Consider the following 24921-nt stretch of genomic DNA (forward strand, 5'->3'; position numbering starts at 1 on the left):
TTTTGGATTATAAAATCCTAGTAGTGGAATTTGCAAGTGAAAGGGTTTTTACATTTGAATTTTGGTGCTGTTAAATTCCTCTCCTTCTATATGATGGTAAATAATTGCACCTACCCTCACTCTCTTGTCTCCTCAATCCTTCAACATGATGTAAAAGAGCTCATTTTCCCAATTTCATAAATGTTGTATTGTTATTTCGGTAATGTGGGTTGTGATATGGATCATATAACTGTTTCATAGGGAAGTTAATAAATTGAGGAGAAGCAGTAGTGAATAACTAGTAAATGCATAGTAGTTTCCATCCTTTTAATAATCAAGAATGTAGTATTTTTCTAGGCTTTCAACAGCTGAAATATGGGAGTAGCCCAAACTTCAGATCAGGCTAATTTGCAGTGACTCACCAATTGATGATCTAAAGTGAACACTATGTGGAGTGAGCATATAGGGCAGGGGTAAGATGCCATTTGGGGATGTTTCATCCTATACTGGAGTACCTAGATTTGAGTCCTGGCCCTACTTTTAATTCAACAGCAGGTGGTGGCTCAAGTATTTGGAGTCTTAAAGCCATACGTGTGGAAGAACCAGTTGAGGGCTGGGCCAGGAGCCTAGCTATTGCAGGCATTTGGGAAGTGAACAGTGGTTGGAAAAATCCATCTGTCTCTTTCTTTCTATCTTTCAAATAGATAACAATATTTTAAAAAGACATTTACAATGAACACTAATTTTTAAGATTTATCTTTATTTATACAGAGAAAGGGAGAAACAGAAGGAGACCTTCCATCTGTTGGTTTGCTCCCCAGTGTCTGCAATGGTTGGAGCTGGGGCAGGCCAAAGACAGGAGCCAAGAACTGCATCTGGGTCTCACACATACGTGGCACCAGCCCAGGTATTTGGGACATCTTCCACTGCTTTCCAGTTTCATTACCAGGGAGCTGGATTGGAAGTGGAGCAGCCAGGATTTGAACTGGTGTTCCGATATGGGATGTTGGCATGGCAAGCAGTAGATTAACCCACTGTACCCAGCACTGGCCCTTAAAGCGAACGCTATTTGAGACATTTCAACCATAGCTGTTGCCATTTTCTTAGACTTGTAACCTGTTTTGGACTCATGGTTACTTTTACCTCATTGCTCCCTACAGCATCTCTGACTCGTCCCCAACTCTGTTGGAAGTGAAGCCTAGGAAAGGGAGCGAGAACTTGAATGTGTGTGATGGATAAGTATGCTTGCCCTTTCATGCTTCCTTCCGCAGAAACTGCCGAAGTGCGGTCAACAGCCTAATGCAGCATTTTGCAGTGTCCCCGGGGATACGGATTCAGTAATCTCTGTTGATGCTAACATTTAAACTGATAAAGACTTGGCATGGTCAATATGGCTCATTATATTACCTGTTTAAGTTGAGGTAACTTTTCCATCATGGTGCCAGTAAAGGAATCAAGGACAGTGCTGGATGTTGCTGGTTGTGAATTACCCCAGTTGTCCTGCAGGAGGTGGAATCTGTTCTACCTCCCAACTCTTGGGAGGCCTGGTTTTACACTATGGATTTTATCTTTGTCTTTGGTCATCCGCTTCCTTTCTGCTTCCAGGTTTGAGGTCTGGATCCTGAGGCCCTGTTAGCCTGGGAGGGTGCTGCCCTCTACTGGTGGGCTGCGGGGTGCCCTTAGCTGTTCAGATGAGTCTGATCACTAGGCACAAAGCTATTTGGAGCCAGATTCATAAAGCTTTCTTTGATCTTCAATTTCATGACCCAGTCCAAAGACTTTTTCAGCAGACATCAGAAAGTATACAAGTACGGAGACTTTCGTTATAGCATTATCTGTACGGCAAAAAGATAATTACTAGATGTTTAATACTAAGCTAATTGTGTTTCCACCCCGGGGGGAATGGTTTACAGGAGTTAAAATCGACTCTTTAAAAGACAATATAGAAGAATGAAAGTATTTATTACAAAACAAAGCCTAGGAAGAATATACCAATTGTAGCCATAGAAAGATAGATTTTATGGAGGATGAAGGGTAACCTTTAATCTTAGAACTAGTTGTTAAAGCTGGAATGATTTCCTTTGATGTTAGTATTGTTAGTAAATGATGGGGGAGGGATGGACTGACTAAATGATTGAAAGCCTGATTAAAATCTAGAGTGAGGGACTGGCACCCTGGCACAGCAGGTTAAGGTGCCGCTTCCAGTGCTAGCCCATCCCTTGCTATTGCGGCCTTCTGGGTATAGTGAATCAGTGGATGAAAGATTCTCTCTCTCTTTCTCTCTCTCTCTCTCTCTCTCTCTCAAATAAAATTAAATTTAAAAAATCTAGACTGAGTCTTACAAAATGAGCAGGCATGGTCTAAAAGTCTGTGACCCCAACTCTGTATGCCTGCTTCAGTGGCCTCTTAGCCATCTGCTAAGTCATACCATTGAGACTCTTGTAGTTAAGCATTTATTGTAGGTGCCTTTTGATTAATTTCTCTTTTTAATAACAGCATCATAATTATGGAACTACATTCTTTTAATAAAAAATTATTTTTTATTTTATTCAAAAGGCATCCACTGGTTTACTTCCCAAATATAATAGCCAGGAGTGAGCCACACCGAAGTAAGGAGACCAAACTCAATCTGAGTCTCCCGCATGGCTGGCAGGGACCCAAGTACTTGGGCCATCGTTTGCTACCTCCCAGGATGCACATGAGCAGGAAGCTGTATTCAAAGCGGAGGCGTCTAGGCACTCCATTATGGAATGTGGTCATCCCATGTGGTGTCTTAACCTGCTGCACCAAAGTCTGCCCCTGAAACTGCATTCTGTATGTAGTTTTTAATGTGAATATCTTAACCTGGAAGTTAACAGTTCTTCTTATGCTGTATTTATCCCAGAATTCTCAAAGTCACTTGATACAGGATCCAGGCTGTCCAATATTAAATTAACTTGATCTGAACAGAGAATCTAGTGCAGCTCAAGTGTCTTATTTGTGCAGAAAATGAACTTTACCAGGACTAAGTAAAGGCTATTAAAAGTGCAATCCAGGCTCTGAATACACAGTTAACATCATTAGTACTAAATGGGTGGCAAGTAAAATTTCTAAGCTGTTTTCCAGGAATAGACTGGCAAAACTTGTGATAATGCAATTTGATTATCTCTTGCAAAGAAGACGCAGTGTATTGGAGGGTCTGTTTGGGGGCAGAGTTGTTAAGACTAAAAGCATCCTAGAACAGCCAAATTTCAGTGTGGTGGCCAGTTGATTGAGGAGGGTTTGTGACGATCTTATCTTTGCAATCATTTTTATGTTAATTTGAGAAGGGGATTTCTGCTTATAGTGGTGGATTTTGTCTATGCCAAGATGAGCCTGAGTCAAAGTTTATTTTTAAGATCTGCTCTCTTGGGGCCAGCACAGTGGTGTAGCGCACCAAGTCTCTGCCTATGGCACCAGAATCTCATAAGGGCGCTAGTTCAAGTCCCGGCTGCTCCTCTTCCAATCCAGCTCTCTGCTATGGCCTGGGAAAGCAGTGGAAGATGACCCAAGTCCTTGGGCCCCTGCACCCACGAGAATCTGGAAGAGGCTCCTCACTCCTCATTCCTTGCTCCTAGCTTCAGCTCAGCTCCAGCCGGCTATTGTGGCCATCTGTGGAGGGAACCAGTGGGTGAAAGACCTTTCTCTCTGTCTCTCCTTTTCTTTTTCTGTAACTCTACCTCTCCAATAAATAAATAAAATCTTAACAAAAAAAGATCTGCTCTCTTCAACCTTTGGACTTGTCCCTCTGGCTATTGCTAGCTTTATCCATCTTTCTTCCCACAAACCATTACTGCCCATCTTTGATTGTATCATTTATGCATTAAATATGGCAAGTAGCTAATCTGATAAGCCAGTCATTACTTTTAGAAGAATACCTGGGGCCAGTTGTTGTGGAGAATATGTGAATGCTTAATCAGGTTCTTTAGCAAATGAGTCCTGTAATCTTGAAAGTTTTCAATTCTATCTAGTAGGAACCAGAAAAAATTCTGGGCCCTGTATAAGCCCCAGAGATTGTTCCCTCAGCTTCTTTTGGGTGGTTCTTTCCCCAGCTTTGGATAGTTTCTGCTTTTCATAAATTTTTGTTCCTTGTTTACATGTTTGAAAGACAGAGACAGAAGAGAGGGCTCTTCCATCCAATGTTCCACTCTCCAGGTGCCTGTAGTAGCTGGGGCTGATCCAGGTTGAAGCCACAAGCCTGGACTCAATCTGTCTCCCATGTGGATGGCATGAACCCGTCTAGTTGGAGTATGACCTGCTGCCTCCTGGCGAGTACACTAGCAGGAAGTTGGAATTGGATTGCAGCTGGGACTGTGCTACGGCACACAGGTGTCCCGAACAGCTTCCTATGCCAAATGCCTGTTCCAGTAGTCTTCTTTTGTACATGCACTAATCAGTCCTTAGCTGAATACTTGAAGACTAACCCTCTGCAGATCTCAGTCATTTTCTCTTCTTATGGCTTCTCCCTTCTAGCCCTCTGACTGGCAACTTGCAGTTGCTCTGACCTCCTGACCTCCCAGCTCCAAATTCTGAACTCTGAAAGATTGATGGACTCTATCTGAGCGCTGCCATGGGTGCTCCAGCCGGAAACTCCTAGGCAGTTAGGAGAGACGTTCATAGGGCTTAGCGTGTTTGTTCTTCTTTCTCAGGAATCACTGTCCTTTGCCTTCTGAAATCCAGTACCTGAAAATCATTGTTTTACATACTTTATGTCCAGTTCCATACTTGTCTCAATAGGAGACCAAACATGATCCCTGTTACTCCATTTTGACCAGAGGTACAGGAGTATATTTACAAAGTTTTCTGTACTTCTAAATATACTTAGATGCATAAAAGAAACCAAACCGATCCTTTTTTTTTTCATTAATAATATATCCTAGACTACTTTATATGCTGATACATTAAAAGTTTACCTCACCTCATTCTTTGTAAAGCAACATATGAGAGTACTTCCAAATATTTGGAAAAGATGGAATTAAAGGTACATTTATTTTGGTGCAAAAAAAAGTTGATCCCATTCATACAAAGAATCTTCAAAAAGCTAATGAGATGCATATTATGAAAAAACTGTACATGGATTTCAAGTATTTTTTGCACTAATATGAACTTGTCTTTTTTAAAAAATTCTTTTTTCTTTATTTATTTTCTTTATTTTAAAGGCAAAGTTAGAGAGAGAGTGAGGGAGAGACAGAGAGAGAAGCCTTCCATCCACTGGTTCATTCCCCAGATGACTACAAAGGCCAGGGCTGGGCCAGGCCAAAGCCAGGAGGTGGAGCTTCACCTGGATATCCCACATGGGTGTAGGTGCCCAAGCAGGGGCCCATCTTCTGCTGCCCTCCTAGGCCACCATCAGGGAGTTGGATCACAAGTGGAACCTCTGGGACATGAACCAGCATCTCTGTGGAATGCTGGCATCTCAGGCAGCAGCTTTACCACTAAACCACAACACCTGCCCCAGAAACTTACCTTTTAATAACATTTTCCATAAACATTTTGAAGTATCCTTATGTATTACATAGATCTAGAGCTATTACAGCCACCCCTCTATGAATTGCAAAGAGTTTTTTTTTTTTGAGGGATCCATTGTTTAAAAAAATTTTTTGCCACTACATATAGTTCTTTTATGAATATTTCTCATTCCTATATAAATATTTCTGTAGGTACATGCCTAGATGTGAAATTGCTAGCTAATTGACACATAATTTTTAAAAGGTTTGGTTTTAGTAATTAATAGGAGGGGCTGGTGCTGTAGCTCAGCAAGTTAAAGCCATAGCCTGCAGCACCAGCATCCCATGTGGACGCCAGTTTGAGTTCTGGCTGCTTCGCTTCAGATGGAGCTCCCTGCTGATGTTCCTGGGAAGGCAGCAGAGGATGGCTGAAGTCCTTGGGCCCCTGAACCCACGTGGGAGACCTGGATGAAGCTTCTGGTTCCTGGCTCCTGGCTTTAGCCTGGCTCAGTTCTGGTTGTTGTGGCCATTTGGGGAGTGAACCAGTGAATGGAAGATCTCTGTGTGTCTCCTCTCTCTCTTTTGTAACTCTGCCTCTCAAATAAATAAATAAATGTTTAAAAGAAACATTTAAAAATAATCAACACCAAAAATGACCTCCCAGGGACAGGTATCTGGAAAAGTGACCTCCCAGAATATTGTACCATTTTATATAATAATTGTGTGATGAATAATACTACAAAAAGGGGGGACAACTCCACAAACCCTAAACTTCTACTTTACATTGACTCTGATAGGATATATAGGAGAGTTTACCTCTCCCCCATAGTAAAAGAATTATCATTAGATAATTTTTAATGGTGTGATTTCTTGGCAGGCAAATTCTCAGATTTGCAACTGGTCCATCTGTTAACCTACATAGGTAACTCAGAAGAGAGGAGTATCTGTGTGGTTACTTTGCATAATGCCCAGATGTAAGCTCCCTTTGCCCACATCCTTGTTCTGTTCACTTGGCTGCATTACCATTTAAATTCTGCAGAGATGGTTGGACATATCTCAGTTCAGTATTTCCTGCAAGTTGTTGGTCTCTGCTTAGTCCTCGAACTGCTTTTCTCTGCTTTTCACATTGGTGTGTCCTCATACGGCTAAACTAAGGATGAGTTCTATGGATGGTCTGTATAAATCATGCTGTTTGTTCCAAATGAAGATTTACATTTATTTATCTTGGGTGGAATCTGAAGGTGAGAGGCGGAAGAAAGGAGTGGTTTAAGTAACCAGTGGAAATACCTCCTTTCTTGACATTTAGTTGTATTTCCTTGCTTAGCTTCATTTGGAAACCTTACCAGAAGACAAGAGGCTCTGGAATACAAAGAGCAGAGCAGTATAGCTACAAAGCTCAACTATCACTTCCTCCAGGAATCCTTTCTGGATTTTGTGATTAATTCATCAAATAATGAAATATATAATAGGTACTAAGAGTGCAGTGGTGAGCTGCTCCTCCCCCACCCCCAGCCAAGACAAACACATCTCCTCTGAGCACAGCTTGTATTTTGCCCTTCTTCTAAGATAATATATCATCATCTCTCCCATTGGCTTCAGCTCCTCAAACATAGGATCCTGACTCATTCCTCTTGACCCACCCACCCCCTTCCTGGCACAGAATAGGGATTGCCTAAAGTTGACCTGCTGTGGATGTTGTATTCTTTGTCTTTAGTTCTGAAGCAAAGAAGGAAGAGGGATCTTTGATGGCTATTGTGTGTGACCTCTCCCCTACAGATGTCTGAGCAAGTATTCTGTCTTGCTAGTAGGCTTAAGGACAAAGATTCTGATAGAGAACCTGACTCACTTCCTGGGAGTTAGAAAAATAATAACTGTTGGGACCCGCACTGTGGTGCAGTGGGTTAACGCCCTGGCCTGAAGCACCAGCATCCCATGTGGGTGCCAGTTCTAGTCCCAGCTGCTCCTCTTCCAATCCAGCTCTCTGCTACGGCCTGGGAAAGCAGTAGAAAATGGCTCCAGTCCTTGGGCCCCTGCACCCACGTGGGAGACCTGGAAGAAGCTCTTAGTTCCTGGCTTCGGATCGGCGCAGCTCTTGCTGTTGCGGCCAACTGGCGAGTGAACCAGCGGATGGAAGACCTCTCTCTCTGTCTCTACCTCTCTCTGTAACTCTGTCTTTCAAATAAATAAAATACATCCCCCCCAAAAAAAGAAAAATAATAACTGTTGCTATGTTTGCTGGGTCCATTCTGGATACTTAGGAATGTGATAAAAATTTTACATACATTCTCAACCAAAATGTCCTGATTTCAGTCTTTTTTTTTTTTTTTAAGGGGAGGTGAGGCTCAGAGAAATAAAGCAGCTCACTATTTCCCACTGAAGGACCCTGAACATATGTAACTGCAAAACCCACTGTCCGTACCCCTCCCTGCATGCAGGAAGTTTAGATGAAGGCAAACCTGTTGAATAACTTAGGAAGAAAATACTTCCTGGTGATATTTCAAAGTAGTACTCTAACCAGAGATTGAGAAAGAAAAGTTATTTGAAGCCAAAAGCACCTATCCCCTCAGTTTCATATTGGTCTCTGAAATATCTCATTAATCCTTCCTCAGCCCTATCCCCCACAGAATAGCAAGGGTCTTTGCTGTTGTTGTTACTCAGTTCTTTCTCAAACTGCTTATGAATTACCTACTCTCCACTCTCAGGCCAGATAGCGTCCTGAGTCAGCTGCTGCCATCAGTAGGGTTAACCATGTGCCTAGGGTGCTGCCTCATGGTCTCCACAACAATGTTTAATGAGAAGTGGGCACTCATATACGTATCCAGGGGAAAAAAGATGGCAATAAGTATACCAAAATATAACTAATGTTACTATAAATTCTTTCTAGATAATGGGATTAAAGTGTTTTTTCTTACTTATATATTTTTTTGTTTTCTGTTGTTTATTTTTCCTACTGAACACATATTGTTTTACAAGAAAAGAAATATCAGTCTAAATAATGTTAACCATGTTTATTGAGAATTTACTGTGCATTGTGTTGAATATTTTTCATTAGGTTATCTCTTTCAGTGCTGACAGAGGCTCTCAGGTAATGCAGACATATTTTACAGATGAGGAAATTGAGACAGAAGTTTCGCAATTTACCTAACATCACATAGTTAGTGAATGTGCAGGATCCAAAATTTGAATCAGATTTTTAACCCAGTAACTTGCTTACTTCCTTTAAAAGAAAAGAAATAGTCTTGTTTATGAAAATATTGGGGCTGAGTTCCAACTCCAAGTTGACCAAGTTTGCTGTCCCCTGGACTGGAGTACGTATCTTAATCTCTGTTCCCTTTACTCAACATGTTTAAAGGTCAAGCAGGCAAAAGTCTGAGTTCCAAAGCCCTGAGTTGGATAATACAGAAATTCCTTGTATTTCAGGATTCACTAGAGGCAGTAGGTACTGGGAAGGAGCAGGAAAGCAGTGTTCCCTTCCCCCAGCTTACCAAGCAGTGATAGGATGACTCTATCGATAATAAGATGCCCAGAACTTTTGGGGTAAGACCCTGCTATTGGGATAGTAAGGGTATGATCCCGGTGGTCTTGGAATTTACTGAATTCACTAACATATGAGTGTAGTGCTTGGATATATTCTTAAAGTTACTTGTAGATACTTTATGCTGTGTGCTTATTTAATCAGTAGCCCTGGGGAGTAACTGTTCCCTTTTAATAGATGGGTAACCTGAGGTGAGAGAATTGAAGTGCTGTGCTCAGGTTTACAAAACTAGTCCATGCTGTATAGGTGGTTCAAAAGCATGGGATTCCAGGCTACCTTTTATTTTAGTTGTTTCTGTAGAATTACAGATGTCTTAGAATCCTAGTTGTTGTTTTTTTTAATTCATCAAACATGAGTCAAGTACCCGTTAGCACCATCCATGGTGGATACCAGGAAATCAGAGTTGAATCAGACCTGGTCTCTTACTCTTGCAGTACTCACAGACCATGGGCAAGTAGGCACACAATGGGATGAAACTGGAAATTCATTGGATGGGACTCTTTAGGGCTGGGAAGAATTGGGGACTATTTCTAGGATGTAATGCCTGAATTAACTGAGAACTAAATAATTCATGGAAACTGGTCAGGCAGAAGGAACAGAGCATGCAAAGGCTCATTTGGGAAACTGCAAATAGCCCTGTTTGTCTAGAGCATTAGGAAACAGAGGTAAGGGGCTCAGTCAGGAACTTTTGGGAGTTTGGGAAGGTGCTTTTTTACTGATGGTAGTGGAAAATTTTAAGTAGGGGGCCAAGGTTTTATTTGAGTTTTAAAATCCAGCCAGGGTAGAGAATTAGGTAGGGAAAGAGGAGCAGTATGAAGGAAAGAACAGTGGGAAAAAATAGGAACTAAGCCAGCGCCGTGGCTCAACAGGCTAATCCTCCGCCTAGCGGCGCCAGCACACTGGGTTCTAGTCCCAGTCGGGGCGCCGGATTCTCTCCTGGTTGCCCCTCTTCCAGGCCAGCTCTCTGCTGTGGCCCGGGAGTGCAGTGGAGGATGGCCCAAGTGCTTGGGCCCTGCACCCCATGGGAGACCAGGATAAGCACCTGGGTCCCGCCATCAGATCAGTGCGGTGCGCCGGCCGTGGCGACCATTGGAGGGTGAACCAAAAGCAAAAGGAAGACCTTTCTCTCTGTCTCTCTCTCTCTCTGTCCACTCTGCCTGTCAAAAAAAAAAAAAAAAAAAAAAAAAGGAACTAACAAGAAATACCTATAAGAAAGCTCTTAAAATAAGCCAGATGGGAGATAGCAGTTGCCAAGACTGCAAGAGTAGAAATGGAAACAAATAGATAGATTCAGAAGGATTTGTTTTACTTTTTATATAACAAATGAGAAATATTTCATATTAAGTACTGTACACATTAAGTGCTGTAATGAAACCATGTACACAACTTAACAGCCATCATCCAGTGGTTAATCTGTTTTGCTTCCCACTTCCTTCCCTGTCATATTATTTTTCCCCTAAAGATTTATTTATTTATTTGAAAGGCAGAGTGAAAGAGGGAGAAATAGATATCTTCCATCTGCTGGTTCATTCCCCAGATGCCTTCAGCAGCCAAGGCTGGGTCAAGCTGAAGCCAGGAGCCAGGAACTCCATCTAGGTCTCCTACTTGGGTGGTAGTAAACCAAGTACTAACCCAAGTACTTGGGCCGTCATCCACTGCCTCCCAGGTGCACTGGCAGAAAGCTGGATCAGAAGCCTGGAATACTGGGTCTTAAACCGGGCATCCCAAGTGGGGGCTTAACTGACCACATCACAGTGTCTGCCCTCCTTCCATAATATTTTGAAGCAAATCTTAGATATCTTACATTGTTCCATTATATATCTCTGAAAGAGTTTTTATCTATAGATTTCCTCTCTCGTGTTTTTTTTTTTCCCTTTCTAGTTAAATAGATTAGGTAGTTTGTCATGTTGAATTTGCCACAGCTGATTTTATATTTATGATGTAGAAGAAATGTGTTCCTTTAAAATTTGTAATTCCTTGATTTAGTAAATGGCTCTAGAGACTTGATCATCTTTGGATTCAACTTTTTTAGAAAAACTACTTCATGGGAGTGTTGAGGTCTTCCATTAGAATATATCAGTCTGTTGTGAGGGGCCAGCACTGTAGCATAGTAGGTTAAGGCTCCCTGCAGTGCCAGAATCCCATATGGTCACTGGTTAGGGTCCTGGCTGCTCCACTTCTTTTTTTTTTTTTTTTTTTGACAGGCAGAGTGGACAGTGAGAGAGAGAGACAGAGAGAAAGGTCTTCCTTTTGCCGTTGGTTCACCCTCCAATGGCCCCCGCGGTTGGCGCGCTGCGGCCGGCGCACCGCGCTGATCCGATGGCAGGAGCCAGGTGCTTCTCCTGGTCTCCCATGCGGGTGCGGGGCCCAAGGACTTGGGCCATCCTCCACTGCCTTCCCGGGCCATAGCAGAGAGCTGGCCTGGAAGGGGGGCCACCGGGATAGAATCCGGCGCCCCAACCAGGACTAGAACCCGGTGTGCTGGCGCCGCAAGGCGGAGGATTAGCCTGTTAAGCCACGGCGCCGGCCATAAGTAGTACTTCTAATCCAGCTCTCTCCTAACGATCTGGAAAATCAGTGGAAGATGCCCCATGTGTTTGGGCACCTGCAGCCACGTGGGAGGCCCAGAAGAAGCTCCTGGCCTCAGATCAGCCCAACTCCAACCATTGCCGCCATTTGGGGAGTGAACCAGCGGGTCAAAGACCTCTCTCTCTGTCTCTTCCTCTCTCTCTAACTCTGCCTCTCATATAAACAAATAAATCTTAAAAAAAAAAAAAAAGTTGTCTTGTTCTTCTTGTAATATTAGCAGTTGTTGATCAGTATCTAGTATGTGTTATTTCATAATTATATTCTAATTCTAGTAGTTCTTATTAGCTGGTTGCTTCTTTAAAGATAAACTTTTTCTTAACTATTAATTACCCTGTGATATAATTCATCTAGAAAAAGCAGGATAGTCTTTCTCTTTATTTAATAATCTTAAGAATGATATATTGTTTCCCCAGCATCCTTCAATGGTGACAGATTAATTTTTTTAAAGATTTGTTTACATATTTGAAAGAGTTACACAGAGAGAAAGAGAGGCAGAGAGAGAGAGAGGTCTTCCATCCGCTGGTTCACTCCCCAATGGGCTATAACCGCCAGAGCTCCAATCCAAAGCCAGGAGTCAGGAGCTTCTTCTGTGTTCCCACACGAGTTCATGGGCCCAAAGACTTGGGCCATCTTCCACTGCTTTCCCAGATCATAGCAGAGAGCTGGATCGGAAGTGGAGTAGCCAGAACTCAAACCAGTGCCTGTATGGGATGCCGGCACTACAGGCAGCAGCTTTACCTGCTGCGCCACAGTGCCGGCCTCAACAGATTAAGTTTTTAAAATGCATTTTTTTGCAAGGCAGAGCAACAGAGAGGAAGAGAAAGAAAGAGACAGAGAGGGAGAGGGAAAGGGAAGAAGAAGGAAACAGAGAGAGGTATCTTCTATCTGCTGCTTCACTCCCCAAATGATTGCAACAGCCAGGGCTGGGTCAGGTCAGAACCGGGAGTCAGGAATTCCACTCAAGTCTCCTACATGGGTGGCAAGGGCCCAAGCATCTACTGCCTTCTCAGGTACGTTAGCAAGAAGTCAGGTGGGAAGTGGAGCAGCTGGGCCTCAAAACTGCACTCCGATGCTGGTGTTGCAAGAAGTGATTTACCCTGCTGCACCATAACACTGGCCCTGGCAAATTAATTTTTTAGTGTTATTATTAACTGATAGATTTGTATATTTGTGTAATATTGTAATTTTGTAAAGAGGATGTTTAATTGTCCCACCATTGGTTCGCGATACCTCTTTAAGGTGGCTAATTCAGCAGCTTTTGAGGTGGTAGAAAAGACAGGATTTATGATAGGTTAAATGTAGGTCAGGTCAAGGAGGAGAACGGAGTCAGGGAAACATTCCTATGTTATTGACTTGGGTGGTTGATGCTAGTCACTGAAAAGGGAGCCCAGAAAGAGAAGCAGGTTTAAAGGGAAGACATGTCAGGACATATCTGAGGTGCTTCTGACAGTTACATCAAGGTAGAGTTGTCCAGGAGGCAGTCAGTTATGATATCTGGATCTGAGGCTCAGAGCAGTCGTCTGTGACTCAGAACCCCAGACAGGGCTCAGTTGCTTCGTGTAGTTGACTCAGATTGGGACTCTGTGTTATGTCCTGTTTGATAAAAAAATCAATCCTTTTCTGGCCGGCACTGTGGGGTAGTAAGCTCAGCTTCTGCCTGTGTACCAGCATCCCACATGGGCACCAGTTCAAGTCCCGGCTGCTCCTCTTCTGATCCAGCTCTCTGCTATGGCCTGGGAAATAGTAGAAGATGGCCCAAGTGCTTGGGTCCCTACATCTGCATGGGAGACTTGGAAGAAACTCCTGGCTCCTGGCTCCTGGCTTCAGATCAGCCCAGCTGCTGCTCTTCCAGCCTACTGGGGAGTGAACCAGCAGATGGAAGACCTTTCTCTGTCTCTCCCTCTTTCTGTAACTGTCCTCTCAAATAAAATAAATTTTAAAAAAAATCAATCTTTTTATCAGCTGGAATGAGGTTCTGTCCCAAAGAAGACTGGCAAGCCCTGTTGCCTTTTCTTTTTCTTGTGTGCATGCCAGAGAGTCAGGTTCAATCTCTAGCAGAGTGGGAAGGATGAGTTGCTGCAGATAGGATTGTCACTTTGCCGGTTTGCAACTGGTCCTGTTAGTTCTCAGATTTATTATACCTGGTCCCTCAATTAGCTAAGTGCTCTTGTGTAGGGTATGTTGGAGTTGGAATTGGGGCTGGGAAAACTGGTTTTGGCTTTGAAGGGATGACCTGGGGCAATCTTTTTGTGAATATTTGTATCCCTGAAGAATTTTCTTTCCCTTTCCCATGTTCCTGTTTTCTGAAGCAACTCTGCTTTTCTTTCTTCAGTCAGCAGATATTCACTGAACACTTTTGGGTCAAGTATCATGGTAGGGATGGGTGTTGGAGTGCAGCTAGTTAATCTGCTGCTTGGGACATCCACATCCCTTATAAGAGTGCCACATTACTTCACTTCTTTCTCTCTCTTTCTCTCTCTCTCTCTCTCTCTCTTTCTTTCTTTCAAGATTTATTTATTTATTTAAAAGTCACGTGGGGGGGGGGGAGGAGAGATCTTCCATCCTACCAGTTCACTCTCTAGATGGCCGCAAACAGCCATGGCTAGGCCAGGCTGAAGCCAGGAGTGGGTGCAGGGGCCCAAACACTTAGGCCATCCTCTGCTACTTTTCCCAGGCCGTTAGCCGAGAGCTGAATCAAAAGTGGAGCTGCTGGGACACAAACTAGCGCCCATAGGGGATGCTAGCATTGCAGGCGTCAACTTAACCTGCTACACCACAAAGCTGGCCTCACTACTGCACTTCGGATATAGCTCCCTGCTGATGTGCTTGGGAAAGCAGTTGATGGTGGCTTAGGAACCTGAGTTCCTGCAATTTATGTAGGCCTATTGGAACCTTTGGTTCCTGGCTTCAGCCTGGCGCAGCCCCAGTTGTTGCAGACATTGGAAGAGTGAACCAGCAAATGGAAGCTCTCTCTGCCCTTTTGCCTGTCAAATTAATAAAAATAATTTTTAAAAATTTTAAAAAATGGAGCTGGCATTCTGGTGCAGCAGGTCAGTCTGCCACCCATGATGCCAGCATTTTATATCAGAGCACCAGTTTGTGTCCCAGCTGCTCTACCTCTGATCCACTTCCTGGTTAATGTACCTAGGAAGGCAGTGGAAGATGGCACAAGTACTCTTGCCCCTGCCACCCGTACGGAAGATCCAGATGGAGTTCCAGGCTCCTGGCTTTGGACAGGCCCAGCCGTGGCCATAGTGACCATTTGGAGAGTGAACCAATGGATGGATGCTCTCTTCCCCCAACCCCTGTGGTTCTGCCTTTCAAATAAATAAAATTTCTTCTTTTGGAAAAAGTCCCAATCTTTAAAAAAAATTAGAAATTTAATGAAAGATCTCTACCCTCCCACACAGCACACATACCCAGACCTTCTAGTTGCTTTAACATATTATGAATCCCTGCTATATGTTAAGCTCAAGACTAGACTCTGGATTTACCAAGGCTTGACTCTTTCAGTTAACCTCAGGTTAAGTAAATCTACAGTTCTATTTTTAGAACTGTAAAAATAAAAGTACTAATGAGGTGTATTGTCATGGTATATTTTAGGGATACAGGCAGCATAGAAGGAGGGTATAATTTGACTCTGTGTGATTTGAGGGTTGGGAGAATGGAATCTTACAATATTTCCCAGAGGAGGCGATATTTAAATTGAGTCTGGAAAGTTCAGTAAATGGGAGTGCAAGCTATAAGGAAGTAGTGAGAAAAGTTATTCCGGGAAGATGGAATAGCTTAGTGTAGTGACACTTTATGTGGGTCTGTGTGACTGGAATGGTGGGAAATGAACCAGGGAAGTCAGCTGGACTGTAAAGGGCCTTGGAAGGGGGGCTTTTTGGATCAGAGGTTCCAGGTAGCATTGACTGGCTTCGGTGAGGTCATGCCGCAGTCACAGGAGTAGGGGGGCCTTTCCTCTGAGTCCTCACACAGAGCTGAGTTCCTTGTAGGCAGAAGCCTTTTCCTCTAGGTCAAGTAGATGGATAGACAAGTGAAACATGCTCATTTTGCAGGTGAGAAACTCACCTAGTTAATTCCTTTACCCATGTTTAAATTTCCTTGATTGTCTTAAAAAATGGCTTTTTACAGTTGATGTGTTCAAGTCAGAATCCACGCAAAGTGCATACATTGCATTTGGTTCTTATATTTGAGGCTATTCCTAAAAAAAAGATTTGTTTTTATTTATTTGAAAGGCAGAGTGACAGTGGGAGAGAAAGATATTCGAGAGAGAAAGAGATCTCTGTCGGCTGATCCATTCCCCAAGTGGCTACAGCAGCTGGGGCTGGGCCAGGACAAAGCCAGGAACCTGGACTTCCATCTGCGTCTCCGCCAGCGCTCCAGCACTGCAGGCACTGCAGGCTTGACTCACTGTGCCCTGACGCTGCCCCTTTGGGCTGTTCTTAAAGCATGCCCTAGAGTCTTGTCTTCCACAGCGAATCGTGCTGCTATTCTTCAAACAGATTAAATCCTGACTTCATAGCACTGACATTCCAGTCCTCCGAGATCTTCCCTTCAGTCAATTCCTCTGGTCCTGAAATACCTTTCCTATTTGAGTACTTACGGTACTCCACTATTCAACTCAGATGTAATGTGTTCTTTGTGGTCCCATAATCTAATGAATTGTTTCCTTACTCTAACACTTGTTTCCTGCTTCTGCTATGACATCATAATATTGTCACTTACCTACTTACTATATTTGCTTTACAAGTCGGTGAGTGTAGAGTGGTGGAAATGAGGCTGGAGAGGTCAGCAGATGATGAGCACCTCTAGGCAGGGAACATAGAACATTTGTGTCACATCTATGCCAGCATAGAGCCCAAGTGAATGAGTGTTTGTAGAATTGGATGGAAAAACTGCAGTTTGTGGAGTATTTTATTTTAGTTTCCAACTTTGAGTTTTTTCTGAACTATGAATTCTTTCCAACTCCAGGAGTAGAAGGCATACCTGGAAGCTATATCTTAGTGTATTATTTTTGCTCCTGATCTTTTTCTGTTCTCAATAGGTTAGTCTGTTAGTCCTGGATAGTATGAACTTCATCTGACTGTGATTTCATTATTCTTCTTTAATTGACTCTCTCCTTGCCAAAGGGAATGTCTGTGTCAGTGATCTGACGATCTGACAGATGACAACAGAAGACCTTGGGCTCTTGTGTTTTGTTTTTGTTTTAATGTTTGCAAGGTTAAAAAGGAATTTAAAACATTTTCTGGGGTGTTTGGCCTAGTAGTTAAGACACCTGTTAGGTCATCTGCGTTGCACATCAGAGTACCTGGGTTCAAATCCCAGCTCTGACTACTGATTCCAGCTTCCTGCAAATGCAGAACTTGGGAGGCAGGAGGTGATGGTTCAAGTCCCCGCCACCCATCTGGGAGATCTGAATTGAATTTCCAGCTCCTGGCTTTAGCCTGGCCCAGTCCTAGTCTCAGCCTTTAGTGGGCATTTGAGAAATAAACGTGAGGATAGGAATTCTCTGTATGTCTGTCTCTGTCTCTCAAAAAACATACACATATGTGTTAAAACCATTTTCTGCATATTTCTTATGTTAAAAAAGATTTATTTATTTGTTTATTTGAAAGGCAGAGTAAGAGAGGCAAAGAACTTTCCATCTGCTGGTTCATTTCCTGAATGGCTGTTCCAACCAGGACTGGTTCAGTCAAAGCCAGGAGCCTGGAACTCCCATTTGAGTAGCAGGGGCCCAAATAATGGGGTCATCTTTTGCTGCTTTCCCAGGTGCATTAGTGGGGAGATGGATCAGAAGTGGAGTAGCCAGAACTCCAATAAGGGCTGCCAGCATCACAAACAGTGGCTTAGTCCCCTGTGCCTCAGTGCTGGCCCCATGAGTATTTCTGATTTTCTAAAATGGAGAGGCTCCCCTCCATGAGAGTGGTCATATGGCTTTTACTTTGCCTCAGGCTTTCATTTAAAATTTCATAAAAGCAAATAGGGCTACATTGTGAAGTAGGGAGTTAAGCTGCCACCTGAATTGCCAGTGTTCCATATGGCTGCTGGTTTTTGTCCTGGCTGCTCCATTTCCAATCCTGTGCCCTGCTAATGTGCCTGGGAAAGCTGCCAAAGATAGCCCAAGTCTTTGGGCTCCTGCACCCACATGGGAGAAGTAGATAAAGCTCCTTGATTCATCCTGGCCGAGTTCTGTCCATTGTGGCCATCTGGTGAGTAAACCAGTAGGTGGAAGATGTCTGTCTGTCTCTCTCTCTCTCTCTCAACTCTGCCTTTCAAATAAATAAATCTTTCAAAAAATAATAAAGCTGAAATGATTCTGATTACTGTGCGGTTACTAGAATTACTATCTTTTGTTTTACATCAAAAGACTAAACTTAGGTTGCATGTTGATACCCCCTTCAGCACCAAAATTTACAGTCTTCCTGGAAATCTGGAATTTGAATAAATAAACATATGGGAAATGGTGTCAAGTAGAACATTTAAAAAGAGGCTTAGGTGACCGGGATGCTCAGATCCTGAATTGGAGTGCCAGTTTGAGTCTTGGTTACTCCCTTTCCAATCTAGTTTCTTTCTTTTTTTTTTTTTTTTTTTTTGACAGGCAGAGTGGACAGTGAGAGAGAGAGACAGAGAGAAAGGTCTTCCTTTTGCCGTTGGTTCACCCTCCAATGGCCGCTGCGGTTGGCGCGCTGCGCTGATCCGATGGCAGGAGCCAGGGGCTTCTCCTGGTCTCCCATGGGGTGCAGGACCCAAGCACTTGGGCCATCCTCCACTGCACTCCCTGGCCACAGCAGAGAGCTGGCCTGGAAGAGGGGCAACCGGGACAGAATCCGGTGCCCTGACCGGGACTAGAACCCGGTGTGCCGGCGCCGCAAGGCGGAGGATTAGCCTAGTGAGCCGCGGCGCCGGCCGACAATCCAGTTTCTTGTTAATGCATCCTGCAAGGCAGCGGATGATGGCTCGGATACTTGGGTCCTTGCCTCCTATTTGGGAGACTCAGATGGAATTCTGGGTTTCTGGCTTCATCCTGAACCAGCAAATGGAAGATCTCTTTCTCTCCCTGCCCTCTCGCTGTCACTCTTTCAAATAAATAGAAACAAACGTTTAAAAGATAAAGAAGCTTGACCTTATTCTGTCCCTGAAGAAATGTGGCATAAAGAAATGAATGAAGGACTGGGGTATTTGGGTTTCTTCTCATTGGCCTTAATAACTCTTGCCTCTTTTTTGAACCCCAATTTCTCCATCTTTAAAGTCCAAGTTGGAGCAGTTATTCAGTCTAGTGGTTAAGATGCTCATGTCCCCTGTCAGGGTTTCTGAGTATGATAACTGTCTCTGACTCTTGACTCTGGCCCTTGGAAGGCAGCATAGATGACCAAGTAATTGAGTTCCTGCCACCCACACTGGAGACCCGGATTAAGTTCCCTGCTCTGCTTTGACTTGGCCCAATTTGGGGCATCGTGTGTATTTGGAGAGTGAACTGTGCAGGGAGTGTGTGCTCTCAATCTCTCTCTCCCTCCCTCTCAAATAAATACATTTTTCAAAATTAAAGAAGTTTAAGTGGAATCACAGTCTTGCTGGTTAACCAGGGTTCTTCCATTCATCATTTGGACTCATATACAGTATGCAAATGCTGCTTATGTTTGGATGTAGAATTTTGTACATCTGCTCTTCTCTACATTATGAAGCTCATAACAAGTAGAAAATGTTACTGATTGCTAAGTTTCTTTATTCCCCTTCTTGTAAATTCCAAGATTCCTTTTAATCTTTCTGATTTTTTTTCTCTACAGTTGTTTTTTTACACATTTATTGAGTGCTCTGGTTAAGATTTAGCATTTTTCTTTTACATTCACATAGACAATGGAGGTTGCGTATTTGCCTTCTCTTCTACCTTCCTCCCAGTAAAGCCTATCAAAGGTTCTCAGAAAACTGAGAGTGCTAGGGGCTATCATTTTGGCACAGCAGGTCAGGGTGCCACCAGCATCCCATATGAGAACCATTTCAAATCCCGGCTGTTCTGCTTTCAGTCCGGCATCACTGCCATCACTGCTAACGCTCCTGGGAAAGCAGCAAAAAACAGCCCAGTGTTTGGACTCCTGCCACCCACGTGGGAGACTCAGATGGAGCTCCTGGCTTCTGGCTTCAGCCTGGCCCGATCCTAGCCATTACATCCATTTAGGGAGTGAACCAGTGGATGGAAGAGCTCTCTCTCTGTCATTCAGCCTTTCAGATAAATAAAATAAGTTTTAAAAAATAACTGAAGGTGGTAGCATAGCAGGTAAAAGCTACCTCCTGCAGTGCCATCATCTCATATGGGCACTAGTTCGAGTCCTGGCTGCTCCACTTCTGATCCAGTTCTCTGCTATGGCCTGGGAAAGCAGTAGAAGATAGCTCAGGTCTTTGGGCTCCTGCACTGGCGGGGGAGACCTGGAGGAAGTTCCTGGCTCCTGGCTTCTGATCGACCCAGCTCTAGCCTATGGGGCCATTTGGGGAGTGAACCCACAGATAGAAAACCGACCTCTCTTTTCTCTCTCTCTCTACCTCTCTACCTCTCTGTAACTCTGCTTTCAAATAAATAAATCTTAAAAATAAATAATAAATGAAAATGCTGAAGAAATATTGCTCTGTATTTGAAGATAAGACGACTGTCTTGTTAAACGATGTTAAAGATTTGTTCTGGGCCGGAGCCGTGGCTCACTTGGCTAATCCTCCACCTGCAGCACCAGCACCCCGGGTTCTAGTCCCAGTTGGGGCACCTGATTCTGTCCCGGTTGCTCCTCTTCCAGTCCAGCTCTCTGCTGTGGCCCAGGAAGGCAGTGGAGGATGGCCCAAGTGCTTGGGCCCTGCACCCACATGGGAGACCAGGAAGATGCACCAGGCTCCTGGCCGTAGCGGCCATTTGGGGGTGAACCAATGGAAGGAAGACCTTTCTCTCTGTCTCTCACTGTCTAACGCTGCCTGTCAAAAAAAATTTTTTTTTGTTCAGAGGCTTATGAGTGCATCAAGAATTACTAGTAATACCTAACCTTGAAAATCAAGGTCTCTGCTTCCATCTTGATATGAAGAGCCAAACTAATAGCTCCTGGTCTATTTCATCTTTGCATCCAGAGGTTGGTGGAATAAAGCACAGAGGCTTTACTGCAACTCTGTTGTGTGCAGGTACTGAGTGATAAATCCGTATCCTTCAGGGAGACAGAGCTGCCCTTTGAAAGTATTTCCAATTGAATAGCTTCTTATTGGTGGACCTTGCCCTTCAGTACCCACCCCCATTCTATTTATAGTCACTTTACTAAAATTATTTAAGAGCTAGAGACTAGGGAGAAGCTTAATTTCTTCTCTAGGTTGGGATGGAAAAACTGGTCATTGTATTTGTGTTGGGGTAAGGTATGTGGTGGCAATAGTAGAGCATTTATTTTAGGCAGACACATAAGCTTTTCTCCTTTTCTAAGTAATTAGTCACTTTCTGTTTAGGTTCTACTTGTAAGGTGGCCCTAATGGTCTCTATTTAGTAGCAATATTTGCAATTCAGTTACATAGCTGCCAAATGAAAGATTCTACTCCAGCTCCAAAAAGGATCTTATTTTTTTTGGAATATTGCTTTAAAAGTATAACTGGGCTTTTAAATTCTTTCCAGTACTAAGCTAGAGACAAAGGAGATTTTATGGAATGAAACATTTTGCACAGAAAAAAAATCAGTTATCTTCAGGAATCAGTCTCTCTATGAACCCTTCTACCTTCTCTGAAATTTGCCCTTTTATTGTATTCTGATATCGCAATGGATTGCTGAATGACATATGGCTCAGATTTGTCAGCCTTTGTGGCTGTGTGGCAAGGTGTGTGTATGTGCATACCTGGTGTTAAACACACTGCTTTGTGTTGCTGATATGGTTCACAAATCAAGGAAGCTATAGCAAGAAGTTTACTTTGAAGATGTAAGCTTCTGGGTAGGGGCAGGATGCGAAATTTCTGACTTTTATTGTCTAAAAGGATTTTGCAAACCTGATTTCCTTTCTCCACATTGTTTCAAACTAGTATGTATTTACAGAGCTTGGAAATGAAGGGCTGAAGTTAAAGTAAGCCTATGAATAACTCATAACCCCATGTTTTAATTTTCTCAAAAGAATTTGCCTTGTCTTTGTTTATTATAATGACAAAAAGCAGGGAATTCCATTCTCATGTCCCCTCCCCCCCCCCAAGACCCCACATGTTTTACAGAGTTTGTTTTGCTTTTTCCTTGGGTTAAATGTTTTAGTTCTAAATTTTCTAATCCAGAACATAAAAGAATATAGTATAAAATAACTCTTGAAAAAACAGGAGCAAACCTCACATATTAAGAACATTTTTAAATTAAGTTCCTCTAAAATGCTGCCTTTTAAAATATCAGTTTGAAAACTGTGGAAATAATTCCCTTAAATGTTCCCTTGGCAGTTTTCAGAGAGATGTGCTAGGCAGTATTGTTAACTAAAGAAAATAAGTCTATCAGTTCCACTTAGATAACCTTTGGTAATAAACGAACTCCATACACGTTGTGACCTTAGAGCCTGAACTTTGTAATCACATGACTGGCTTGTAAACTGACCTGTTAGGATGACTGTCGTAGTCGTAGTCCAGGCTTAGAGAGAGAAATTGACCAAGTGTCGGAAGGGTGGTCATCAAGCTGGACTTGTCCTGTAATCTCTGTTTCTTCATGGCTGCAATAGCGCTTCTCATCAGACTCGGAGAAGCATGAAATGGAGACATGGGAAGGTAAGAGAACTGGTGATTTAAACCTGGGGCTCAAATCTAAGGTTTAGAAATGTTCTTTGAAGATTTAGAGCAAATAATAGCTTTGAGGAGAAGGGAGGCAGTTCACCGACAACTGATTTTTTTTGTGTCTTGGCAAAATTCAGCCAACAAGTTTTCACATATGTAGTAACTGGCTGTAAATGTTTTAGAAGAGAGAAAAGAAGCAAGGGAGAACTGTACTGAATTGATTGCTGTGGTTGATGTTTTTAAAAGAGCAAGTAAAGGGAGGGGAATGAATTTAAATTTTACAGTGATTTAAAAATTTTTAAACTTTATTTTACATTTCAGAACATTGTAAAATTTATATTTAAAAATTGTTTACTTCCTGACAGAATTTGTTTCTATTTTAAATTGCTTTATACAGTTCATCATCTACCAAAAGCCTTATTACTACTGTTAATTATAGATAGAATTGGGGTCATGAGGCCATTGATAAGGCAGCTTTATACTCTCTGGAGGAACTTAACATATTTTACAGTTTGGGGTATAAGGCTAAGCCATTGCTAATTTTTAAGTGCATTGTCTTTTAAATGAGTAAATTTTCTGTGTGTATGTGTAATTAATAATGTGACTGATTATTTTAACTTGTTTATTTGGAATAGACTTCTACATTATAGAAACAACATTATTCCCCAACTTTATCATTTCAGCCAGGAAAGAAATAGCTAAAAGATGAATCCTAGTATTAAAGAGTCACTGTGTTTATAAAATACAAGAGTTGGGGTCCAAGGTTATAAAGACGTTTTTACAGAAGTGCTGCTGAGCTATAGCCAGAGGAGTTCCTGACTCTTTGAAGCAGTTGATAAATTTCTAGGGATGGCATTAACCCTATGAAATAGTCCTGAGAAAGCTTCCCAGCCCCTTGGCAGCATGGCTAACATCTGCCATAGGCAGCCTTGCAGTTTCATTCTCACTCTGGGGAAGCACAAACCAGGAAAGTGGGACTGCCTCTTCGAATAGCATTCTTCTCTGTAGTAACAATGACTTTCCTTCTCCCATTTATGTTGTCTCCTAGCACCTTATATGCCAAAATTACCTCACTTTTAATTACCTCAATTTTAAGTTGTGAGAAAGTTTGCAGAAATTGTCAATTTAAGACCTGTTATTTTCATCTTTTGCTTCTCCTGATTTGTTAAACTATTCCTGATATATCAGCTTTTCCAGAAAGTAGAAGCTTTAGTGATAAGATTGGCTTTGGATCTTTTGGAAAGGAGTTTAGGGGTGAACAGAGGTACTAGAGCAGTAGTTTTGTGAGTTTGGAAGAGATAACTTGGGAGGATTTATATTTTTTTCAACCAGCTTGAATTTCTTAGTGATAGGTAGTCCACCAGTTCTGAAAGAGGAAACAGGTTAGCTAAAAAAGTCTCCCCCAGTTCATTTTTAATTTAAATATTTTTCTACTGAAACAGGAATTTTCATGAAATAAGGACATAAATTTAAAATTTTTCACCTGAATCTTACATACAAATACATACAAATTGTAGTAAAGCAAAATTAATTATACCAGCAGAAGGAGGTCCTTGGAAGCTTAAAAGCAAAATCAACTGCTTACAAAAGGGGTCAGTAAAAATGCTACTGTAAAAAAAAAAAGTTGCCTGGTTTTAGATATTGGGCCCTTGTCCATTTAAATTAACCTTTGTCACAGCTGGGCATACAAATGTTTTGTTTTAGTTCACAGAGGGTTAACTCTATTCAAGCTTTCACTGTGGCAGGCCTGATCTGTGGAGTCATACAATCTGGTCTTTCAGCCCTGCCAGTCGCTAGGCAGGAAGTCTTATTTCTTAAGCTATCTTTCAGAATGGGGGGTTGGGATCTGGAGAAAGGTGGGGGAAGGGCTTTGGAGCATCTGTAAGGATCAATAACAGAGAGAGAGCCGCAAGAGAAGCCATTGTGCGCACTTCAAGATAGATGCAGCCCTTGTGCATGGCCCCTGCCTGGCAGGACAGACACCTAAAACCAAAACAATGCCACTCAATGAATTCCCTGTGAAAATTAGGTTGCTCCTTAAAAGGAGTAAGTACAACTTGAGTGTTCTTTCAACATTTGAAAATATTCTCACTCCCTCAACTTGCAAAGATTAGGCAGCCCCCTCTAGAAATAATTCCAAATTGATTTTTAAATGCCTTTTGTCCTCATGCTAATACTGTATTGAATTGGAGAGTGATCATTTTGGTCTTGGTCACATGAATCAAAGGATTGAGTAATCTTTCTGCCTCTGTGAGGCTCCAGTGCTTGCTCTCTGGCACTCCGCATTCTCTCTCCCTCCCCCTTCCTTCCTTCCATCCATCTTCCCTTCCTCCTTCCCTCCCTCCCTCCCTCTTTTCTTTTATATTTTAACATTTGCTTTACGCTATTGGTTTTTGGAGACATCATTAAGGAAATGAAAAAAAAAAAAAAACAAGATTTGGTTAGGATTTGAATAACACATGTGTGAAATCCCACCCCCAACAGCTGGTATTGGCTCTTGAAACTTCAACTGAGCTAAACAGATGTTCTTAGTGTGTTATTTTGAGATCGTTAAAACAGTCTTGCAGTCAAGAAATCTTCAAAACCCAAAGATTTTTAAAT

At 42.6% G+C, this 24921-nt stretch overlaps 1 protein-coding gene across 1 annotated transcript in view; it reads left to right on the forward strand.

Moving 5' to 3' along the window:
- Window positions 1–22217: 22217 nt before the first annotated feature.
- Window positions 22218–24921, forward strand: part of NR6A1 (nuclear receptor subfamily 6 group A member 1) — a 74097-nt gene continuing 71393 nt past the window's right edge. Inside the window, exon 1 of the mRNA XM_062207582.1 lies at window positions 22218–22314. Coding sequence (XP_062063566.1) covers window positions 22299–22314 — 16 coding nt within the window. The 5' untranslated portion in view covers window positions 22218–22298. The remainder of the gene's footprint in view (window positions 22315–24921) is intronic.

This window comes from Lepus europaeus, chromosome 12 (assembly GCF_033115175.1).
Source record: "Lepus europaeus isolate LE1 chromosome 12, mLepTim1.pri, whole genome shotgun sequence".
Classification (NCBI taxonomy): domain Eukaryota; kingdom Metazoa; phylum Chordata; class Mammalia; order Lagomorpha; family Leporidae; genus Lepus; species Lepus europaeus.